The sequence below is a fragment of the Giraffa tippelskirchi genome, chromosome X, assembly GCF_054371585.1.
Source record: "Giraffa tippelskirchi isolate mGirTip1 chromosome X, T2T-mGirTip1v1.2.pri, whole genome shotgun sequence".
NCBI classification, from domain to species: Eukaryota; Metazoa; Chordata; class Mammalia; order Artiodactyla; family Giraffidae; genus Giraffa; species Giraffa tippelskirchi.
The window spans coordinates 107,386,623-107,410,232 of record NC_137289.1 but is presented as its reverse complement, the minus strand read 5'-3'; the positions used below and the strand labels follow the sequence as shown (position 1 = coordinate 107,410,232).

Sequence of the window (23,610 nt, the reverse complement as noted above, 5' to 3'; positions counted from 1 at the left end):
GTGACAGATCAGGGATCACAAAGCTTCGCATGCTCTATCCCCTGCCTGCTTCCCTATCCTCGACCAGAACCACTCTCCTCCCTCAGAAGCTTCCAGCCATCTAGTTCTGCTTATAAATTCTCAGACACAGCCAGTCCTTTTCAGTCTCAGTTCCCTCTTTCTGGAAGGTTCTTTTCTCCATTCTTTACTTGACTAAATCCTTCAGGTCACCAATGACATATCACTTCCTCAGAGATGCCTTTCCTGACAATCCTTTCTCCACTGTGGATTCTCCATTAGAATGCCTTATCATTGTCTTTGGGCTTCCCTGGTGGTTTAGATGGTAAAGAATTCACCTGCAATGCAGGAGACCTTGGTTCTATCCCTGGGTTGGGAAGATCTCCTAGAGGAGGGCATGGCAACCCACTCCAGTATTCTTGCCTGGAGAATCCCATGGACAGAGGAGCCTGGCAGGCTATAGTTCATGGGGTCACAAAGAGTTGGACACGACAGAGCAACTAAGCACAGCACATCATTGTATTTACTTTCCTTCCATAAAGATTTAAAATTACATATTTGTTTAAATGATGTTTCATGTCTTCCCAGATGATAAGGCCGCCTCAAATGTGTGCAGAATCTGGAGGCCATTAACCCTCTGGGCGGAGGTGTCATATGGCTGGAGCCCTCAAGCTTCTCACTTCCAGGCATGGACTGACCTTGCATGCATGCATACTCAGTCATTTCAGTCATGTCCGACTCTTCACAACCCTATGGACTGTAGCCCTCCAGGCTCCTCTGTCCATGGGATTCTCCAAGCGAGAATACTGGAGTAGGTTGTCATTCCCATCACCAGGGGATCTTCCCACCCAGGGATCGAACCCGGGTCTCCTGCAACTCCTACATTGCAGGCAGATTCTTTACCCACTGAGCACCTGGAGTAAACTTATCCATTTACAAAATATGCCATATAAATACAATCATTTTTTCTCTTTGTGATATGATGTGAACAAGTTTGGAATGCGCTGCCTTAAAGATAGTATTTGGGGTACACATAGAGATATAAGCAAGTAAGGATCAAGGATCTTCATTAATATTCAGATTTTACTATGAAACATCATCTGCAAGAGAAAAATTAAAAACCCTTTATCGTTTCCCTGGCCCACAATTTCCTATGGTGCCCAGTATCATAATGGTAATGACATAGCTTCAAACATATCCAACCACAAATTCAAGTCTTCTGCTCTTTAATTATTTTACTTCCATTGTAACACGTCCTCAAAAGAAGGAATTTAAATGAGCCAATTAGTAACCGGAGGTCAGTCTGGAAGAAATAATTGACAAGACCAGTCCTTAGATCTCACCAGGGCTCCTTGGATTTAAATTGGAATCCAAGAGAGAAGCATTTATTCATTACTTATTTCACTCGATCATTTATGACATGCCCAATCTTGAGGGGAAACCAGGTGTCTGGCTGAAATACAAAATTAACAAATTAAAATTAACAAGCACAGAAAGGAACAAATCCAGTCTTGCCTCAGCTCACTTCAAGGGCTGAGACTGACACAGAGGCATCCAGGAAGGGCATCCCTGGCTTCTCAAAGTTGGGCCAATCTTTTCCTCCACCTTCTGCACCCCCACAACCAAGCATGCTTGAATATGTCCAGTGTAGACATTTCTAGTTAGGTAAAGATACAGGACAGTATTAGGACAATATGAGCATTGTTTGGGCTTCCCAGGTGGTGCTAGTGGTAATGAACCTTCCTGCCAATGTAGGAGGTGCCAGAGACATGGGTCAGGAAGATCCCTGGGTCAGGATGATCCCCTGGATGAGGCCACGACAGCCCACTCCAGTATTCTTGCCTGGAGAATTCCATGGAGCCTGACGGGCTCCAGTCCATGGGGTCACAGAGTCGGATATGACTGAAGCAACTTAGCATGCATGCACTAGGGTTGTTTAGCAACAGGTGCTTTCAAGCACTTGGCAGATAACGTCCTTCATGCATCAATGTCCAGGAAAACTGGATCTGCATGGCCAGTCCCTCTGAGACAGAAAGAAGAAGCCGGTGCCTGGAGCAATTCTGTCTCCTGGGGCAGAGGCATCATGGGGCCGGTGGGAGTGGGGCAGCCAGGGTGAGCCAAAGGGAAATGACTGTCTTGGTGGTCAAGGAGCATTCAGGGTAGAAGAAGAGCTTGCCAGGTGAGGGTCCAGCCATTCTCAGTCTGGGTTTCTCTGGAAGTTGGCAGAGAATAACAACAGGAAATCTTAATCTGGGGCAGGACAACCTTTCGAGTTCAGGCAGGAAGGCCCTCCCTCCCCCAGGCCAAGGAGCAGAGGCTGAGCCTCCCACAGAATTCCCAGGAGACTGCTGATGGCTACTGGACATGGAGCCTCTGTCATGTCCCCTCAGGCAGACCCTTTGTGAAAAGATGGGGTCTGGGGCCGTCCTAGGTCAGGGGTCAGCACTGAGCACCTCACCTTGTTCTCACCACATCTCTCTATGAGACACAGATATCACTGGAACCCAGATGCTGCCAGTCTCCTACCTCCCCGCCCTCCCAGCTGAAGTAGACCTTTCATACCTTTGTTGAGGTCTGGGCCCCTGAATCCACCTGCACTGGTCTCCATGGAACCACAACTGAATCACCTACCATCCTGGGATCTGGTGTTCTGCCCCACTCACCTGGGCTTCCCTGGTGGCTCAGACAGTAAAGAAGCTGCCTATAATGCAGGAGACCTGAGTTAGATCCTTGGGTCAGGAAGATTCCCTGGAGGAGGACATGGCAACCCACTCTAGTATTCTTGCCTGGAGAATCCCATGGGCAGAGGAGTCTGGTGGGCTACAGTCCATGGGGTCGCAAAGAGTTGGACACAACTGACTAACACCCTCCACTCACCTGTCCGGGTCACCCTACCAAGCCAGGTTTTCTGTGTGATTGGCACTACAAGCCTCGATGGGTTGGCTTAGGGGGAAGGGTATGGGCTGGCTCTCTTCCCCTTGCCTTCCTGAAGAAGGATATTCTGGAGCTGAGTGGCTGAAGACAAAATGTAGCCATTCTCCAGGCTGACAACAGGGAAGGACACCCAAGGCAGAGGAAATAGTACAAGGTACACAGGTACAAGTCCCGGGAGAAGGTTCTCAGGCCACGGTCAGCTGAATAGACAAAAGGCCAACCAAACTCATTGGAGCCTTCCTTGCTCCCTCCACCTATGTTCCAGTTGTCTCACCCATCCACTTTTTCATGGAGCTCTTTCAAATAAGGAACCCATCTTTCTGAGGGCATGCCATGAAAAGTATCTTTTAGCATCCCCCTGTTGGTCCCTGGGAAACACTGGACACATATGGCACCGTCTTCTCTTCATCAGCAAGATCTTGGCACCATTTATGTCAAAGAGTATCCTTCCTATGCTTTCCTCTGGAATTTTATAGTACCTGGTCTTACATTTAGGACTTTAATCCATTTTGAGTTTATTTTTGTGTATGGTGTTAGAGAGTGTTCCAATTTTACTCTTTCACATGGAGCTGTCTAGTTTTCCCAACACCACTTATTGAAAATACTGTCTTTTCCTCCATTGTATATTTTTGCCTCCTTGAAAGCAAAAGCATTAGTCTCTCAGTCATGTCCACCTCTTTGCGAGTCTGTGAACTGTAACCCGACAGGCTCTTCAGTCCAGGGAATTCTCCAGGCAAGAATGCTGGAGTGGGTAGCCATGCCCTCCTCCAGGGAATCTTCCTGTCCCAGGGGTTGAACCCAGGTCTCCCACATTGCAGGTGGGTTTTTTACCATCTGAGCCACCAGGGAACATTCTCCTTGACCCCTTGGAATCCTTTGCCTCCTTGGTCATAGATTAATTGATCATAGGTGTGTGGGTTTATCTCTGGGCATCAGCAGGATCTTAGAAAGGAGGAGGTCACCAACTGAAAGGGCTCCAGACAGACATCAAGGAGAGACATGAGGAAAAGCTGATGTGGAGGAAGAGGGCAGAAAGAGGAGCCCAGAAAGCCATGGGGAAAGAAGAATCCTTGGGCCTCCCAACATTCTACAGTCACCTCAAGCTGATGCTCCCCAGAAATTCATTTTCAGAGTAGATTTTATTCTAGGTTGACCACAGTTTGATAAAGCTTATTTATACTAGCTGGGAAAGATTGAGGGCAAGAGGAGAAGGGGGCAGGAGGATGAGATGGTTGGATGGCATCACTGACTCAACAGACAAGAGTTGGAGCAAACTCTGGGAGATAGAAGGACAGGGAGGCCTGGTGTGCTGAAGTCCATGGAGTCACAAAGAGTCAGACACAACTGAGCAACTGAACAAAACAACAAAGACTGCCAGGAATCAACTTGGTGAGTTGAATGTCCATTTTGAGAAACCCTGATCCAAGAGGATTTCTAATGTAATATTTCACCAGCGTGACAAAACAAAATAGCAACATTTCAGGCCTGGGTCAATGTGTCCCTGCTAACTCAGATTCTGCACTTAGATAGCAGTTGGCCTTCCCTGTGGCCAGCTCTTCATTCATCTTCTCTTCATCCACTTATAGCTCACCCACCATCTCCTTTCTGGCATGAGTCTTGATCTTCTGTTTTTTGTTTTATTAAGTTTATATGTTCATGTACTGCTGGATGTTGTCTCAAATTCTTTGGGAGGAAGCAGACAACAAACAAACACCTAAATACAGCAGCAGATTGTTTAACTAGGTGTCTGAGCTCCAGAAATACATAAAACAAATGTTGAAAAGACATTTTTAAAAAGATAACTACTCAGTTTTTAACATCAGGTTATTATAATCATTGAAAAGCTGTAATACCGTGGCTTAGAAGGCATGTCCATACCTAAATGATTATGAGACCTTAGGCTCATAGCATCTCTGAGAGTCAGACTCATCTGTAAAATGTAAATGGGGATGATTTCATAATAAAATGAGATGATGTACAGTGTCTTCTACATGCATGCCTGTGCGAGCTAAGTCACTTCAGTGGTGTCCGATCTTTTGCAATCCCATGGACTGTAGCCCACCAGGCTCCTCTGTCCATGAAATTCTCCAGGCAGGAATACTGGAGTGGGTTGCCATGAAAAGATTTTTCACAGTAGGTTAGGGAAAAGAAACTGTAATGCAGTGAAGATGGTCTAGAGGTAAGACAGTTAAATATGTCAAACTCAAGAGCAAAAAGCTCAGTGCCACTGAGCATTCTGCCTTGCATGTAAATGGATTTTTGAGGAGAATAAACTGAACCAGAATGCTTGAGGAAGAAATGGCTGAGGATTAGAGATGTAAAGGGTGAAAGAAGAGGTCAAAATGATCACGGATGGAGGCCAGAGGCTAAAATGTCTTTCTGCTGGAGTGGTGTATGTCTTGTCAGTGATTCACTGTGAGATCTCAGCAGAAATGCCAGAAACAATCACATCAGAAAGGAGCAGCCCAGGCTAAGTGCAGGGTCTGATTAGATCAGCTGTTTCTAATACAGGAGCTTGACTTCCACTGTCCACAGGCTGAAATGTCATTAAGATCACTCTCCAGGAGAGGTTTCCACTCGGATGAGCCTTGCTCAGCACTTAAAAAACAACCTAACAGGAAACAAATGACAAACCCACCACCACATTACACCAAGCTGTCTTTACATTCACTTAGAGTGTAGAACATTCTAGACTTTTCCCGTCTCTTATGTCTCCTGCATTGGCAGGCAGATTCTTTACCACTAACACCACCTAGGAAGTCCTCTATTTGGTTACAAGATGTAATTTATTGTGGCAATGGGAACCCATTCTTCTTAGTTTGGAGCCAAGGCTAAGATGGAAGTTAAGGGATCCTACCAGATTATCCAGGAGACAAGACCCTAAAAGGTATACAGTGACAGGGGTCACTGGGGACAAGCAGAAGTTGAAGTTCGAGAGGAAGCAGATAGGAGGGAGGTGAATGTTGGCAGGAAAAAAAAAAAAAAAAAAAAAAATCTGTTAGATACATTGAGTTTCTATAGAAAAACTAGAGGAAGTCAAGAAGTCGGGGAGATTAGGCCACTAGGGTTCAGGACACTTCTAATGTCCTGGAACATTGGCCATTGCTGCTGAGATGTGTCAATAGGTTGAGTGACAGAAACCACCCTACTGTCACTCCCTCGGAATCAGCCATCATTTCTCCATTCCTGTGCCTTAGTCTGCCCCTCCTTCTGTCAATTTTATCTTCACCACTGCCACAGAAAGGCTTTGGGTCAGGCTAACTCGTGGGCCACTGCCCACTCATAGAGTTCAACCTTTGACTCAGGAATCAACCATAGTCCAATCTGTTGTGGCCAGAGTAGTAGGATCACAAAAGCAGGTGTCCTACCTGCAAGGATTCACTTCTGACCACTTAAAAATTTTTTTTTTTAATTTTCAGTTTTAGTTTTGGGTATGTGTGTGTGCTTCCTGCCTAGGTAGCACTAGTGGTAAAGAACCCACCTGTCAATGCAGAAGACATAAGAGACCTGGGTTTGATCCCTGGGTCAGGGAAGATCCCCTGGAGGAGGACATGGCAACCCACTCCAGTATTCTTGCCAGGAGAATCTCATGGACAGAGGAGCCTGGTGGGCTACAGTCCATGGGGTTGCAAAGAGTCAGACATGACTGAAGTGACTTAGCACTCACGCAAAACCTTCACAAAGTTCTATGAAGATACTTGCTTTCTTCTCAACCTGCTAAATTAAACTCCTCATGTAAAGCGTGAAGACATGTGGGTCTTTCCAAAGCACCCCAGTAATTTTGGTGTGTACCCTCAGTTGAGAATCATTGCTTTAGACTCATCACCTACTCAAGAAGAAAACCAGATCCAACCACTTATTAGAGCTACCTCAACTAAAATATGATCAAGGCAGTTGATACTTTCAAAATGAATATGAGGAAACATGAAAATTAGCTCTCACTGATACATTCTCTTTAAAAAGAGTAGGTATAATAGGATCATCAAATCCAAAATTATAATGAAAATTACAGGAATCCATTCATTTATTTTTGAGAAATTTTGATGGCTTATACACCATAGCAATAAGGAAGATGAAAAGATGAATAGAAGACAGTCTCTGTTCTCACGAATAGGTGATAATAACACCAGTGCATTGAATAGGATGCACAGAAACCACAAGTTTATCTTCTGTTGTCCATTTAAACCTGAACAGTGAGAGAAGTGTCTTCCCTTCTTGCTGAAAACCTGGGCAGGTCTATGATTTTACCAATAACTCTTAAATTGGAGGCAATCCTAAGGTTTCTTTAAATCACAAAGCATAGCTTCAGTTCAGTAATTTGAATGTCTAATATTGAAAGCGTGAAAGTGTTAGTCCCTCAGTCGTGTTTGACTCTTTGTGACCCTAGGGACTGTAGCCCACCAGGCTCCTCTGTTCATAGAATTATCCAGGCAAGAATACTAGAGTAGGTTGCCATTCCCTTCTCCAGAGGATCTTTCCAACCCAGGTATTGAACCAGCGTCTCCTGCATTGCAGGCAGATTTTTTTTTTTTTTTTAACCATCTGAGCCACCAGGGAAGCCCATCTAATATGGTGGAAAAAGCAAATCTCTAAACTTGATTTAGGATCTTGCAGGAGCCTGTGATTAGTGTTTCCTCTCCTTGCTTATCTTGCCAACTGAATTCTAGGACTTCATGGGTTGAATGTGGAAAGGGAGGAGGGAAAAGAGCTCCTGAACATTCCTACTTGACCCATCCTCTTCTAAGACAATTTTATATGCTCTGGGCCTGGATGTTATGAGAACCGACTTTTTCTTGTGGGGACACTTACAGATTTTTTTTTTTCAGGGAATTTTGTGCTGACCTTTTCTTTTTTTTTAATAAATTTATTTATTTTAGTTGGGGGCTAATTACTTTACAATATTGTAGTGGTTTTTGCCATCCATTGACATGAATCTAACTTTGACTACCATAACACAGGAAGACCTCTCCTTTGTCCCTCAATGTTGATCCCCACGGAGCTTCTGTTTTCTGGCAGTCTCAGTGGCGTACCCTCACTCTCTAGTCAGAAGCGTCTTGAACAAAAGCCAAGACTTTAAATTCCGCTGGGGTGTTTCAAGCTGTCGAAAGGATCTCCTTGAAGCCCTTCTCACAAGGCTTCAGATGAGAAGGTAAAACCCTGGCCTTTCCTTTTGGGGCGGGTTGGACTCAAGAATGGTAGCTCTCTCTAAAGAGATCTCTTCACGAATCTACCCCTTCAAATCCCCTCTGTGTGCTAGACAGAAGGGCCTTGTTTTTTATTTTATATTCTCATGCATGTATGCTAAGTCACTTCAGTCATGTCCGAATCTTTGCAATCCCATGGACTGTAGCCCACCAGGCTCCTCTGTCCATGGGATTCTCTAGGCAAGAATACTGGATTGGGTTGCCATGCCCTCCTCCAGAGGATCTTCCAACCCAAGGATTGAAACTGCGTCTCTTAATTCTCCTGCATTGACAGGCGGATTCCTTATCACTAGTGCCACCTGGGAAGCCCATTTTATATATAGCATATTTTCATCTCAAACTCCTAATTTATCCCTTCCTGCTTTCCCCTTTAGAAACCATAAGTTTGTGTACTATGTGAGTCTATTTCTGTTTTGTAAAAGAGTTCATTTGTATCATTTTTCAGATTCCACATATATTCATTATCTTGAAAAAAACCTATAACAGAAGAGAATGAAAAGAATATATGTACAAATATGTATGTATATATATGTAACTGAATAACTTTGCTGTACACCTGAAGCTAATAGAATATTGTAAATCAACTATATTTCAAGAAAAAAAATTAATTCCTATTCTTTTCATACACTCAAAATTGGTGAGAGGTTTCATCAGACAAGAAATCGGTTTTTAGGTCTTTCATTTAAAGTTTCCAATTTTCATCTATCTCAGGATTTACCTTGGTAATTAATATCGAATGTAACTTGACACCCCAAATCATGTAATTTAACAAGATGTCATAATTGCAGTATCACAGTTTAAGTGCTACTTTGGTGGCTCAGATGGTAAAGAGTCTGTCTGCAGTTTGAGAGGCCCATGTTTGATCCCTGGGTCAGGAAGATCCCCTAGAGAAGGGCATGGCAACCCACTCCAGTATTCTTCCCTGGAAAATCCGGTGGACAGAGGAGCCTGGAGGGCCACAGTCCATGGGGTCAGAAAGAGTCGGACATGACTGAACAACTAACACTTTCATTTTCTTTTCTATGTCAGTACAGAACAAGAAGTAATACTGGGAGAACACTGGGCATCCTCCACTGGCCTGGCTGGAGGACGAGTCGTCCAGGAGATTCCTGAAGAATGTAATTCCTTATTTGACTCTTTCATAATGGGTGTTCCCTCATGGCTCAGATGGTAAAGAATCTGCCTGCAATGCGAGAGACCCAGGTTTGATCCCTAGATCAGGAAGATAACCCAGAAAAGGGAATGGCAACACACTCAAGTATCCTTGCCTGGAGAATTCCATGGACAGAGGAGCCTGGTGACCAACAAACATTTTTCACTAATGGATATGCTGGAGTTGAGTAGTATGACAACTCTCAGGGTGGGTGGGGCTGTTTCAAAGGGCAACATGCTCAAGTAGACACTCCTAGGCCAAATACATTATATTTCTAGACAGATCCAAAAACCAAAATTGTTGCAGAAGTCTTTTTATTGTGGCCATGCCACACAGCATGTGGGAACCTTAGTACCCTGACCAGGGATCCAAACTGTGCCTCTTGCAGTAGAAATTCGGAGTCCCAACCACCAGACTGCCAGGGAAATCACTTCAGAAGTCTTAGTTGGTTTTTTTCATCTCTTCATTTAGTCTCTAAAGTTCCTACAAATTCACAAGTGTAAATGTCACTGTAAAATCAGAAACTATATTGTTATTGATTAATCCTGGGAGATTTCTTAAATGTCATTTATGCTAAGAATAACAACATTCATTTTCTAAAGGAGCACGTGAGAATCGTCATTTATGGATTTAAAATATATCCTGATAAAGGCTGACCTTGGGAGTTGAGATGTATGAGTAATTTGAAATGAAGATCTCATTTAAAAAGTAGTTCAAATAGGATTTAATGGACTGTGGAACTGTGGTTTTAAATTAATGAGTGTACCTAGTAAAAAGCTTTGCACTAACAGGCATATGAAAGGTCAACTGAAATATTATAATTATCTTAATTGTTAAAGCACCTTGCTTATTAATATGTCAATTATTTTGACAGCCTTTTGGGGGGCAGAAACAAGAAGCTCTGTCTTTTAGCATCCTTATCATATCATTATAAATCACTTGCCAAGTGCTCACACAGACGCCAACCATAATGGATCACACAATTAAAATGCATGCATCATCTGAGCTTCAAGGAAATTTTGACTAAATGCTTTTAAGCCTCAATTATATGCCTAATACTGAATCTTGATTTGATCTATCAAAACCCTGAAAATCATTACCCAAAAAGAAAAGACAACAGACATCTGGTCAATCAACTTTATTTGAATTACCCAAATGTGCACCAACCTTTGTATACAGATTCAGTGGAGGATACAAAAGGAGGAAAAGACAAGAACTCTTACCATGAAAAAAAAGTAAAATGAGCTGAAGACACACTGCCCAAGATAGTAAGATTTAAGGATATATACTGAGTAGTAGCATCTGAGTAGCACAAAACAACTCAGTACAGAGTAAACCCACCCAAGGGGACACTATCAGCGATCTTGGCAGGGAGTAGCGAAGGGTGATTGAGCAATTCATCCTAAGAGACGGGATAAAGCAGTGGACCTGTGTCCTAGTCACCAAAATATCAGTGGCTTATTGTGGACATTGAGCCATTAAGTTCCTCCTCTCTCCATTTCAGTTTGCTCAACTCTAAAATAGAAAGTAAGGATTGGATAGTGTCTAAGTTCTTCCAGCTGTAACAATATGGGATTCTAAGGACAAATGCAGAGAACCTGGATGGTTGTGGACATTACAGGAAAGAGGAAGGACAAGCACAAAGCCATAGAGGTAAGAAAAAAGTAGCGTTTTGTGTGTGTGTGTGTGCCTGGGCAACGTACGGTAGGATAGCAAGGACCTTACACAAGCCAATTTAACTACTGTAGAGATTCTGAGGCCAGTGAACTTGGAAGTGGGTGAGACAGAGTGCTAAGCTAGGTACTAGACAATACACAGGTGTCAAAATGGAGAAAGAGAGACTGTGTATCCTGTGGTCAGAAAGTCTGACTGATCGTCATGCTTCCCACCTCACTCTACATTCTTTGTGTCCTTGAGGAACTTCCCCCAAACCCACACACCAGAGTGTGGTTACAGATGCCCTCTCTTTAGATCCGCACCAGGAGCCCCCTCTTGTGGGCCAGGTAGCTGAGAGCAGTTGCTGAAAAGATGGTGGTCAATCCAATCAGCTTCAGCAGGCCTGGCACGGAGGGCAAATGCCTTTGCAAGAAGGTGGTGGTGATGGGCTTCTCAGGGACATCCTGGGGTCAAGAGAACACTTGGTGTCAGTACAGGGATTGTGCACCTTGCTCCAGGAAGTCTGTATTTCCCCCAGTTCTCTGAATGTGACTCACATTTGCCAACCCCCAGGCCATGAAACATCACATTCCCTTTGCTCGGAACATTCCTCTCCATTCCCTACCGGTTGTTGTTGTTCAGTTGCTTGGTCATGTCCGACTCTCTGTGATCCCATAGACTGCAGCATGCCAGGCCTCCCTGTCCCTCACCAACTCCCAGGGTTTGCCCAAGTTCACGTCCATTGAGTCAGTGATGCTCTCCAACTATGGGACCCTTGAATTAGCTAACTCTGACCACTAACTTCAAGCCTCAGTTTCCCCCTCACTTCCTCTGGGAGCCTTTCCAGTGTCCCCTAGCTAAGCTGACTCTCTCTTTTTACATTCTCAGCATGCCATCTTCATTGTACATGGGGCTTTTTGGTTGTCATCTCTTCTCCCCACCACGTGCTGAGCTCTGAAAGTGTGGTTGTACCATTATCCCAATGGCTGATGGCACAATAAGTATTGTGCCAGTGGCAGGTTGCATAATAAATATGTGTTGAGTGAATGAATCTGTGGTCCACTCAGTCCTCAATCCCATCTCTGACAGAAGCACTAAGAGAAAGACTTTGGAGTGGCCAGGCTATTGCCTTTGACCTTCTACCTCATAGACGAGTAACTCTGACCTTCCAGACACTTATCTTCTACAATACATTTCACTCTATCCCTCTATGTATCCTTCCTTCCAGTCAGGAAAATCTCCTGGGGTCTTATTACAAAATGATAGGCATATTGAAAATGCATTTTTAATTTGAATCTGCTCTGTTTCATTCCACTTCTTTGCCCTCTGAACAGAGGATACTGACTTATCTTCCTTTCATTTCCTCCACCCTATCACCAGGTTAGAGATTTATTCAAGAGACCTTTATCGAGTTCTTAATAAGCCTAGAACTCTCTGAGTAATCTCACCTGACCCAAAAATATTTTTTCCTAATAATCTGCAAGGCATGTGGCAGCTACAAATTTATCAAAGTTCTTCTAAATCTCTCACCTCTGCCCTAGCCCATGACATCCCTTTAAACATCCATGGGTTGAATCACCAAGGGGAGAGTCGATGAATATATACAAGTGTGTTCTATTTGCAAATAACTGTTCTCAAAGGAAAAAGATTTAAATTCATGAAATAAAATAGAACCTACCACAGACTCTGGTTCAGGCAGCCAGATTTCATCCTCTGGGATCTTGCCCATGGCATGCAGGATCTGAAAAGAAAGAGCATCTTGGTGAATAACAAGAACAACACTATCTTTCTCCTAATCTACTAATCTTTCTCTTAATCTCCTAATCTGCTCTTTAAATACAGACTAACAATGCCTTTTGGGATATCCATTAAACACCCCAGGGTAAAAGCCAGTGTAGTCCACTGAAGCTCAAAAAAGATCCAAAAGATCTTTCATCTGTGGCATGGGCTTCCCTGGTGGCTCAGTGGTAAGGAATCTGCCTGCAACGCAGGAGACTCGGGTTCGATCCCTGGGTTGGGAAGATCCCCTGGAGGAAGGCATGGCAACCCACTCCAGTATTCTTGCTTGGAGAATTCCAAGGAAAGAGGAGCCTGGTGGGCTACAGTCCATAGGGTCACACAGAGGCAGACACGACTGAGTGACTAAGCACAATCATTAGACTCACAATAAATTTTAGTAGCCGCAAACACGCCTTAATAGGGATGAGACCAGAGAAACTGTCAGAAAATATATAAATGAATTCTGAGTCCTAGGGTAAACACGTTTGGTTTCATAATATTAGACCGAGGTTCTCTCTCAAGTATAGCCATGGTGATATTTTGCCCCATGGAGTCTTTTTACCTTGGACTCATTACTTTGGGATTAAGGTGTTCATTTCACCCAAGACTACTGTTACAAGGGTGTTTTGTGGTTTTTCAGATGGGGGTTAATGGGGAGTTGGCCTCCAGGATCTCAGACATCATTAACCTGCTTGTCAGGACCCTGAGTTACTTCCTTCTCCACAGCGCATGACCTCAGGCCCTACCTCTCGGGCTGCTCTCTCGCCAGCCTCCACAGCCCCCTCCATGTAGCCACTCCAGTGTGTGGCAGTCTCCGTGCCTGCGAAGTAAATCCTGCCCACTGGCTGGCGTAGAACCCTTGAAATGAAAGCAAAGAGATAAAAGTGGTCAGTCTCAGAGAGCCAGAGGAGAGCCTTCCTACAAAAGACCAAGGCTGGTCCCTTTCCTCAGATTCTAAATGTCAGGAGGTCCAATGGCAATTTTGGAATGAGTTTCATAGTTTTCTTCAGTTCTTACATGATCTTTGTCACAGAAAGAAGTGGAATAAAAGCCAAAATTCACTCCTGCACCAAGAGCTTACAGGTAAAGGGGCTGCTATCAACCGAGATAAAAGAAGCATTTGCTTTGAGTACATGAAGTGAGGGACTATATGTGCCCAGTCATGGATAGCTCCTTTTATGATTCACCAGGTTTGAGCACGGAGACCCGTGCCCCCAGTTTCCCACCTGGTCATTCCACCAGTGAATTTGGCAAAGTGTCCTCTCACTGAGCTCCAGCTTCCCCATCCCTTAAGGGGCATGATCCAATGATTTTTAAAACCTTTCTTACCAGCAACATTCAACAAATCTGTGCATATCACTATGGCTCCACAATAACCATTCATTGAGCACTTTATCAGTGTGAAGAGTCTTATTGCATTAAATGATAACAATTAACATTTTGGGGGGCACCAAGCGCTCCTCTAAGTGCATTAATCTTTACCACAACCCTATGAGGTCAATACTGTCATTATCCTCAGTTTGCATATGAGAATATGGAGATACAGGAACATGGTGGACATTAGGTCCACTTAGACCTTCCTTCAAGAATGAAGGACTTACTCCCAGCTGCTGAAAGGGAGTCTTCTGATGTCAGCACTGTTTGGCTATTGCCTCCACTAAAGAAAATTGCCCGGGGCTTCCTGGTGGCTTAGTGGTAAAGAATCCCCCTGCAATGCAGGAAATGTAAGAGATGCAGGTTTGTTTCCTGGGTCAGGAAGATCCCCTGGAGGAGGAAATGGCAACCCACTCCAGCATTCTTATCTGGAGAATCCCCATGGACAGAGGAGCCTGGTGGGCTATAGTCCATGGGGTTGCAAAGAGTCGGATATGACTGAGTGACTAAACAACAGCAACAACAATAAGCCCATATGCTACATAATAGGACAGAAGGTCACAGCACTTGGTTTCCAAGAGTGGTAGTTTGCTGTTACCCTGACAAAAATACCATAAGGGAGGCACCATCAATATGGCATTATCCATCCTATTCCATGTTTTCATTATATTCCAGATAATGGATGTGGATGTCCAGAGCTAATACCCTGACTCTTAGCCAACACTGTACACCACTGGACTTTCAGAGAAAACAAAACGAGTTGGCTTGAATTGATGGGTTTTCTTTCACCTACCCTGTTGCAACCATCAAGAAAAAAAAAAAAACAGGAGGAGAATAGAAGATATTATAAAAGACTAGAATGCTGATAACAATACACAGCATCATCTGGAATTATCCATAGCCAGCATGGGTTGCAGAGCCTAAGGGTATTCAGGAAGGGTTCTCCAAGCAAGAATACTGGAGTGGGTTGCCAGGCCCTCCTCCAGGGGATCTTCCCAATCCAGGGATCAAATCCTGCATTGCAGGCAGACTCTTGACCACAGTGCTACCTGGGAAGCTCCAAAAGAGCTCACCTCTGCTTTGGGGAATGTAATCCCGGTCTCCCCCTGACAGGCGGGGATACTCATCACTGTACTAACAAGCAAACTATGCACTAGGAAACCAAAAAAAAAAAAAAAAAATTGTGTGACTCACTTTATTGTAGTGGTCTGGAACTGAACCCTCAATATCTTCGAGGTCTGCCTATACTGAAGTTTTCAGCAGAATGCTTGGCAAATAGTTGACACATAGTAATAAGTGATGAATGAAACAATTATTACTGACATAGTCTACAATAAGCATATACAAGAATGAGCTTATTGACCCAGTATCTAATCAGGTGGCACCCTTTTACACCAGAATGCTCTCGTAGTGCTAACCAAAGCCACTATGTATCTTCTCACAAGCAGGTTTTAATCCTTCTTTGACTGGTTTTCACGAACAGATTGATTAGCCATTTACATTTACACATACCCTTTCTTTTTTTCTGTTGCATACTCAGCCTTTTACTCATCACTCTACATTTCCTATTCTGTTTAGATTGAGCTCTTGGTACCAAATGCTTCTTTGATTTAGTATTACTCTAAAGGTCATAATAATTACTGCTGTATTATTAATTCATACCTTGTTAACTACAATAAACTAAACACTAATGATTCATACTTGTCTGCACAACACTGTAAAATGCTAAAGCCATTGAATTATGCATTTTGAATGGGTAAATTTTATGGTATGTGAATTCAGTTCAGTCGCTCAGTTGTGTCCAACTCTTTGCGACCCCATGGACTGCAGCATGCCAGGCTTCCTTGTCCATCACCAACTCCTGGAGCTTACTCAAACTCATGTCCATCGAGTCAGTGATGCCATCCAAACATCTCATCCTCTGTCATCCCCCTCTCCTCTTGCCTTCAATCTTTCCCAGCATCAGGGTCTTTTCCAGTGAATCAGTTCTTCCCATCATGTGGCCAAAGAATTGGAGTTTCAGCTTCAGCATCAGTCCTTCCAATGAATATTCAGGACTGATTTCCTTTAGGATGGACTAGTCAGATCTCCTTGCAGTCCAAGGGACTCTCAAGAGTCTTCTCCAACACCACAGTTCAAAAGCATCAAATCTTCAGTGCTCAGCTTTCTTTATAGTCCAACTCTCACATCCATACATGACTACTGGAAAAACCATAGCTTTGTTGGCAAAGTAATGGTATGTGAATTATATCCCAATAAATATATTTTAAAAAAGTATGCTCTGATTAATATACTGATTCTTGTCTACTGTATGCTACTTTGTATTTTCTCATACCTGATAAGGAAAATAAGGCTCAGAGAGAAGTGGCCTGTCCAGGATGGAAAAGTTGGTTATTGGTAGAATCAGGAGTAGAACCCAATTCCTTTATCCTCAGTCTAGAACTCAATTTGTTTTTATAATGCTGTACCCATGTTGGCACTTATGTGGTGCCATTTGAAGAAGTTTCACTGAGCCCTATACTTGCTCTAAAGACAGTTCTTCTGACAGTATACATGAACCCCCTATATAAATTCCTAATCTTAGGCTGCAATCTTCTTTGGTTCTATTGATTGGGATTGCTCCTTCAGAGGAATTCATAGTCCAAAGTGCCACCATGATGTGGCATTGCAATGACGTCAGTAGTGAGATTCACAAGATACAAAGGAACCCAGGGATTTGGGGATTTTTTCCCCAGCATTTACAAGAAACAACGGAGAAGAGCTACATGAACCTTTTTAGAGTTATGGATTCAGGTTCAGGGAATTTCAGTTAGAACTGAGCCCACTTTTACTCTACCTTCCATATTGAGTCATGATCCCAGGAGGGAAGTAGGAAGTGTAGCAACCTGCTGAGTACTGCTCCTCACACCAGTTCTTCTCTTCATAGTGCACTGGCTGCAAGGCAGAGTGACAAAAACTCAGAGAAGAATCAAAGGAAGTGATCTCATCCAGAATAAATCAAATACATCATGGTAGGCTTCATACTGGGGAACCAACATATATCTAAAGTGAAAGTCGCTCAGTTATGTCCAACTCTTTGTGACCCCATGGACTATACAGTCCATGGAATTCTCCAGGCCAGAATACTGGAGTGGGTAACCGTTCCCTACTCCAGGGGATCTTCCCAACCCAGGGATCGAATCCAGGTCTCCTGCATTGCAGGAAGATTCTTTACCAGCTGAAGCCCATTGATGGCAATACATGCAGGCAACGATTGGCCTGAAAAATATGTTTTTGCCATGAACAGGCAAAACGTTAGCTGAGGTTTTGTGAAGTTCAAGTTGTATTAAAAAAAGTAAACATAAATGTTATCATTAAGCATTATTTTGAAAAGCTGTTAATAAAATCAACACGGCAAGTCTTAAGAGAAAAATGTTAGTTGTAAAAAGAGATTTGGAAAAGATGTTTCATTTAAAACTTGCAGTCACATATGGGACTTTGGATAGCTATTTGTAACAATGAACAAAGCGCAAGGCCCTTTCTGCTAGGTATAAGTGGCTCTGATGCCTCTGGCCCAGCCCTCTTCCCTCTCTGCATCTGAGTGTGATAACCACCTCGTAAGCATCCTTCTCTCTCAATCTCCAGTCAGCCAATCAGAAGAAAGTTTGGACTTCATGTTTCGCCTTTCCCTGCTCCCAGGACAAATGCCAAAGCAAGCGCCCCTCTCTATGCCAAGAGCAAACAACTCATTTTTATCATCAGAAATTAATTATCCATATTTTTCTAAGAAAAAGAGACTGTGCCCCTGTTAAAAATGATCAGCTTTTTGGGAATTTGAGAACTGCTTTCCTCTCCCACTGGGATTCCCCAACCAACCATCTCACAGGTGGTTGGAGGAACCTCAGCTCTGCACTGCCTCAGCCTGAGGGTGTCTCAAAAAAGCTTGAGTATCTACCAGGGAGAAACATCTTGAACTGTATTTTTTAAATAGAAAGACCAGCCAATTTTAGCAGCTGTGACAGGATTAATTTTTAATGTGCATATAGTTTGAGTTTTGCTACCTCACTTATAGTATCCTTGTGTCCAGAAGCTATGTTTATATTTAATCTTGTTAAATGGTGTATGACAGTGAAAAATGAAACAAAACCCATTCTTCATTATTATTATGTTTCTCTCCAAACCAATCAATTTGTCATTCTTGTTCATTTGCTGAGGACAATTTATTCGAAGCTTGAAGAGCATGTGTTTCACCTATAACAAGTAACTATTGCTTTAAAAGGATGAACAAAAATGACAAATTCAAAAACCACAACAACTTGACTAGGAGGAAGTCAGCCATTTCAAAGTTGAGCAAAATAAATGTTCAAGGGATAAGATGAAGCCATGGAGCTGTTCAGCTAGGTCATGATGTGCAGTGCTGAGATTTGGATTTAAGAGGCTTAACAAGTTAAACATTCTTGGCCCCTTCATTAGATTTTCCTAATGCTTTAATGGCTCATTTGTACATTGTTTTCCATTGTCTTCAAATGCTTTGTGGATAACTGGATTTAATAATAGTTTTCAAAAGGTGATGTAATCCCTGTCAAAACATTAAAAACCGAGCAGTCTGGTGAATGGAAGGAAACATTGGCTCATTGTTTTAAATATTGATGGGGGTGGTGGTTATGGCTACTGGTTATGGGCACATTGGGTCCTTTGACTATCACCAAATGCCCCTACTGCCCTGCCTCCCATATCATCCTGCCTTTAGCCATGCGGAGGGGAGGAGAACTACCTGCAAAGATGTCTAGGAAGCTCAGCTGACAAGGCTCACCTTGAGCCAATCAGCAGGTCTTCCCTGCTCCAGGAAGAGCTCTGAACTCAGGAACAAGGGTAGCATCATGTAAAACACATTAGTTTGCAGGGTCCCTAAGCTGCCACTTGGAGAAGGAAATGGCAACTCACTCCAGTACTCTTGCCTGGAAAATCCCATGGATGGAGTAGCCTGGTAGGCCACAGTCCATGGGGCCACAAAGAGTCAGACACAGCTGAGTGACTTCACTTTCACTTTTCAAGCTGCTACTAGCCAGTGCCCATCCCCTCTGGGACAACTCATAAGTTGACCAGCCCTGTTGTGCACACCCCACCAAGAATAGATCAAGGAAAACATGAGCTCTAGAACCTGACTTGCATGAGGCCATCACTGCTAGGCCCAAGACAACAAAGAAAGATCTCTTGGGACTTCCCTGGTGGTCCAATGGTTACGATTCCTAGCTTCCACTGCAGGGTGCACAGATTCAATCCCTGGTCAGGGAACTAAGATCCCACGTGCTGCACAGTGCTGCCAAAGTTGGAAAAAAAAAAAAGAAAGAAAGAAAAAGAAAAGCAAGATCTCTCTCCCATAGGGAAGGGTTGGGAACCCTTACGTGCAAAGCTTCTTGTGAGCCCAGAACTTTTGCATAGAGGTCACAGAGTTTCTTCAACCTATGGGAAGAGGGGAGAAAAAAAATAAGTGAAAATGAAGAAGGAAGCAAAAGTGGAAGAGGTACCTACGATTCTCATCATTCAAAAAGATTCTGAACCTCTGAACTTTTGCTTCCACTTGATATTTGATTTTAACTTTTCAAAACAAGGCACTTTATTTTAGTTCCAATATCTGAAATCTACAAGGTCACAAAAAATTATAATGAAAAGAAAAGGATGCATTGCCTGCATCACCAGGGGCACAGGGCAATTTACTCATTCATCGAAGGAAACCTTGTGTACCTGTTGTCAATTTCCTAAGCACTGGAGATTCTGGGAGGACCAAGATAGGATTCCTGCTACCTTCCTTCTCTCCTCATCCCACTAAGAGGAAATGGGCAAAGTGGAGCAAGAACAGCTTTGAATTCTGCTTCTGTCTCTTCCATGCTGTGAAGTCTTAAGCAGGTTACTTAAGCTCTCCGGCCTTTAGTTTTGTCCACAAACTTGCCTGATTTTTTCACTAATCATGGTAAAACAGTGTGGCCCCAGGACCAATAGCAACTGCATCATTTGGGAGCTTGTCAGAAATGCAAACTCTCAGATCTCATCCCAAACCTGCCAACTCAGAAACAGCAGTAGCAGCGTTGGATTTTCACAAACCTTCTAGGTGATTAAGTTTGAGAACCATGGGTAGAAGGTATATAAAGTTTCCAGTTGAATAACTGGTTGTTGTCGTTCAGTTGCTCAGTCATGTCTGACTCTTTTTGACCCCATGGACTGCATGCAGCACTTCAGGCTTCCCTGTCCCTCACTATCTCCACAACAACTAGTACATATATAACAATGCTCGATAAACGATAGCTCTTAAGAAATTTAGTCTTATGGGGGAATCGGATATAAGCCAAAAGTTATAATTGTCAGTTAAGGTACAAGATTAGACTTATTTCCATTCTGACTTTTATCGAATACTATTGTTAAATGGGATCTTACAGGTGATATAGAGTTAGGCCAATGACTTTCAAAAGTATTATTATCATTATTATTATTTTAAATACAGGAACTCTTTCTACAAATAAAAATACATGACAATGCCTAGTATATGTATGTATAACTGAGTCACTTTGCCATGCAGAAGAAATTAACATAACATTGTAAATTAACAATATTTCAATAAAATAAATTTAAAAAGAAAATTCCTAATTTCCCCTCCGTTCTTCCCTCTCTTCCATCCCTCCTTCCTTCCATTCTTCTTCCCTTCTTTCTACCCTGTCACCTCTCTCTCTTTCATTTTTTCTTTCTAATTTCTTTTTACATAAACGGACTAATTTGGCAGAAGCAGAGGAATAGTCAGACAGAACAAAGAAAATTAAATAGAACCAAATATATAAGGGAATTTAGAATCATAAAGGTAGGCATTTTAAACTCATGAAGAAAAGATAGATTATTCAATAAAATGGCGCTGGGACAAATGGCTACCCATGAAAGAAGCAAAATTGGACTACTATATCAGGAAGCAACAGTTAGAACTGGACATGGAACAACAGACTGGTTCCAAATAGGAAAAGGAGTACGTCAAGGCTGTATATTGTCACCCTGCTTATTTAACTTGTATGCAGAGTACATCATGAGAAACTCTGGGCTGGAGGAAGCACAAGCTGGAATCAAGATTGCTGGGAGAAATATCAATAACCTCAGATATGAGGATGACACCACCCTTATGTCAGAAAGTGAAAAAGAACTAAAGAACCTCTTGATGAAAGTGAAAGAGGAGAGTGAAAAAGTTGGCTTAAAGCTCAACGTTCAGAAAACTAAGATCATGGCATCTGGTCCCATCACTTCTTGGGAAATAGATGGGGAAACAGTGGAAACAGTGGCTGACTTTATTTCTTGGGGCTTCAAAATCACTGCTGATGGTGATTGCAGCCATGAAATTAAAAGATGCTTACTCCTTGGAAGGAAGGTTATGACCAAACTAGATAGCATATTTAAAAGCAGAGACATTACTTTGCCAACAAAGGTCCGTCTAGTCAAGGCTCTGGTTTTTCCAGTGGTCATGTATGGATGTGAGAATTGGACGGTGAAGAAAGCTGAGCGCCGAAGAATTGATGCTTTTGACCTGTGGTGTTGGAGAAGACTCTTGAGAGTCCCTTGGACTGCAAGGAGATCCAACCAGTCCATCCTAAAGGAGATCAGTCCTGGGTGTTCATTGGAAGGACTGATGTTGAAGCTGAAACTCCAATACTTTGGCCACCTCATGTGAAGAGTTGACTCATTGGAAAAGACCCTGATGCTGGGAAGGATTGGGGGCAGAAGGAGAAGGGGACGACAGAGGATGAGATTGTCGGATGGCATCACCGACTCAATGGACATGGGTTTGGGTAAACTCCGGGAGTTGGTGATGGACAGGGAGGCCTGGCGTGCTGCGATTCATGGGGTTGCAAAGGGCCAGACACGACTGAGCGACTGAACTGACTGATGTGACTTCTTACACCAAAATATATTTCTGAAGGATCAAAGATTTACACAGAATAGACGAAAACAGAAAAGCACTGAAAATGAGTAATTTAAAACAATCTTGAAATGGAAAAGTCTTTTCTATGCATGATAGACCATTCAGAAGCAATGATTTTAAAAACAGATCAATCTAACTTCACAAAAAGCTAAATCTTTATTATAGTATAAAATGAATAAGCCATAAATATGATCAAAAGACATATTAGGAAAAGATCTGTTCCAGGCACTGGAGATTTAGCAGTGAACCAACCAGACAAAACTTCCTACTTTCATGGATTTTTTTTTTTTTACTGTTTTGCAGCATTTTATTTTACTTAATACTATAATTATTAATATTTACAGATAATACTATTTTTATTGGTTTATAACATGTTCTATTGTATGTAATTTTTGTACATTTTTTTTTCATATTCTTTTCCATTATGGTTTATCACCAGATATTGAATATAGTTCCCTGTGCTATACAGCAGGACCTTGTTGTCTATCCATTCTATGTATAAGAGTTTGCATCTGCTAATTCCAAACTCCCAATCCATCCCTCCTTGGATCTTAATATTCTAGTGGGGACAATTTTTAGGTAAGTGGCCCAATCAGACCTCCATAGCCCTGGCCAAGCACAGTGGTGGCAATAGTCATAAAGCAGCAAGCTAAGGATGGAGGCAGGAGTGGATGTGCCATGATGTATTCAGGGGCTCTTGTGTGTGCATGCTCATCATGTCTGACTCTTTGTGACCCCATGGACTGTAGCCCACCAGGCTCCTCTGTCCATAGTATTTCCCAGGCAAGAATACTGAAGTAGGTTGCCATTTCCCTCTCCAGGGTCCTTCCCGACCCAGGGATCAAACCCACGTCTCCTGTGTCTTCTGCATTGGCAGGCAGGTTCTTTACCACTAGTGCCACCTGGGAAGCCCTCCAGGGGCTCTTGGTTGGTAAATATGTTATCAGGGAGGCTCCTAAGGTGGCACAGTGGTAAAGAATCTGCCTGCCAATGCAGGAGACACAGGAGACATGACTTTGATCCCTGGGTTGGGAATGTGCCCTGGAGATGGAAATGGCAACCTGCTCCAGTATTCTTGCCTGGGAAATCCCATGGACAGAAGAGCCTGGCAGGCTACAGTCTTTGGACTTGCACAGTCAGACATGACTAAGCATGCACACCATGCCAGAAGCACACCATGTTATCAGGGGTGGTATGGGAATAAATAGTTGGTAGTGGTGAATACCAACTGCTGAAAGAAATTGCCACCTCCAGGGAACCTAGTCCGTCTGTACCTATACTTTTTCATTGTTATGCATCATTCATGCAGGATGTATGGCAGAGTGCCCTGCAAGGGGTGATTTGTTTACCTGGTTATCTCCTCCCCCAGTAAGTTTTCAGCTCCTGGGCTATATCCATTTTTGTATTCTGCATAGCTCCTTGCATAGTATCTTATGTATGATAAATTCAACAAATATTATTTTGAATACTTGGTTCTTCAGTTATCAGCATTGTGCCTCTCTACAAGACCCTCATGATGACACATAACAGACATGTCATGTTAGAAATACACATTAAGCAGTCTTTAAGTTAAAAAGTTA

General features: G+C 42.9%; 1 protein-coding gene across 1 annotated transcript in view; it reads right to left on the bottom strand.

The window, feature by feature from the left end:
* Positions 1-10,411: 10,411 nt before the first annotated feature.
* Positions 10,412-23,610, bottom strand: part of MAOB (monoamine oxidase B) — a 104,995-nt gene continuing 91,796 nt past the window's right edge. The window contains exons 11-15 of the mRNA XM_081567284.1: positions 19,482-19,539; positions 16,934-17,031; positions 13,470-13,581; positions 12,623-12,685; positions 10,412-11,408 (exon numbers count right to left, since the gene is read on the bottom strand). Coding sequence (XP_081423410.1) covers positions 11,256-11,408; positions 12,623-12,685; positions 13,470-13,581; positions 16,934-17,031; positions 19,482-19,539 — 484 coding nt within the window. The 3' untranslated portion in view covers positions 10,412-11,255. The remainder of the gene's footprint in view (positions 11,409-12,622; positions 12,686-13,469; positions 13,582-16,933; positions 17,032-19,481; positions 19,540-23,610) is intronic.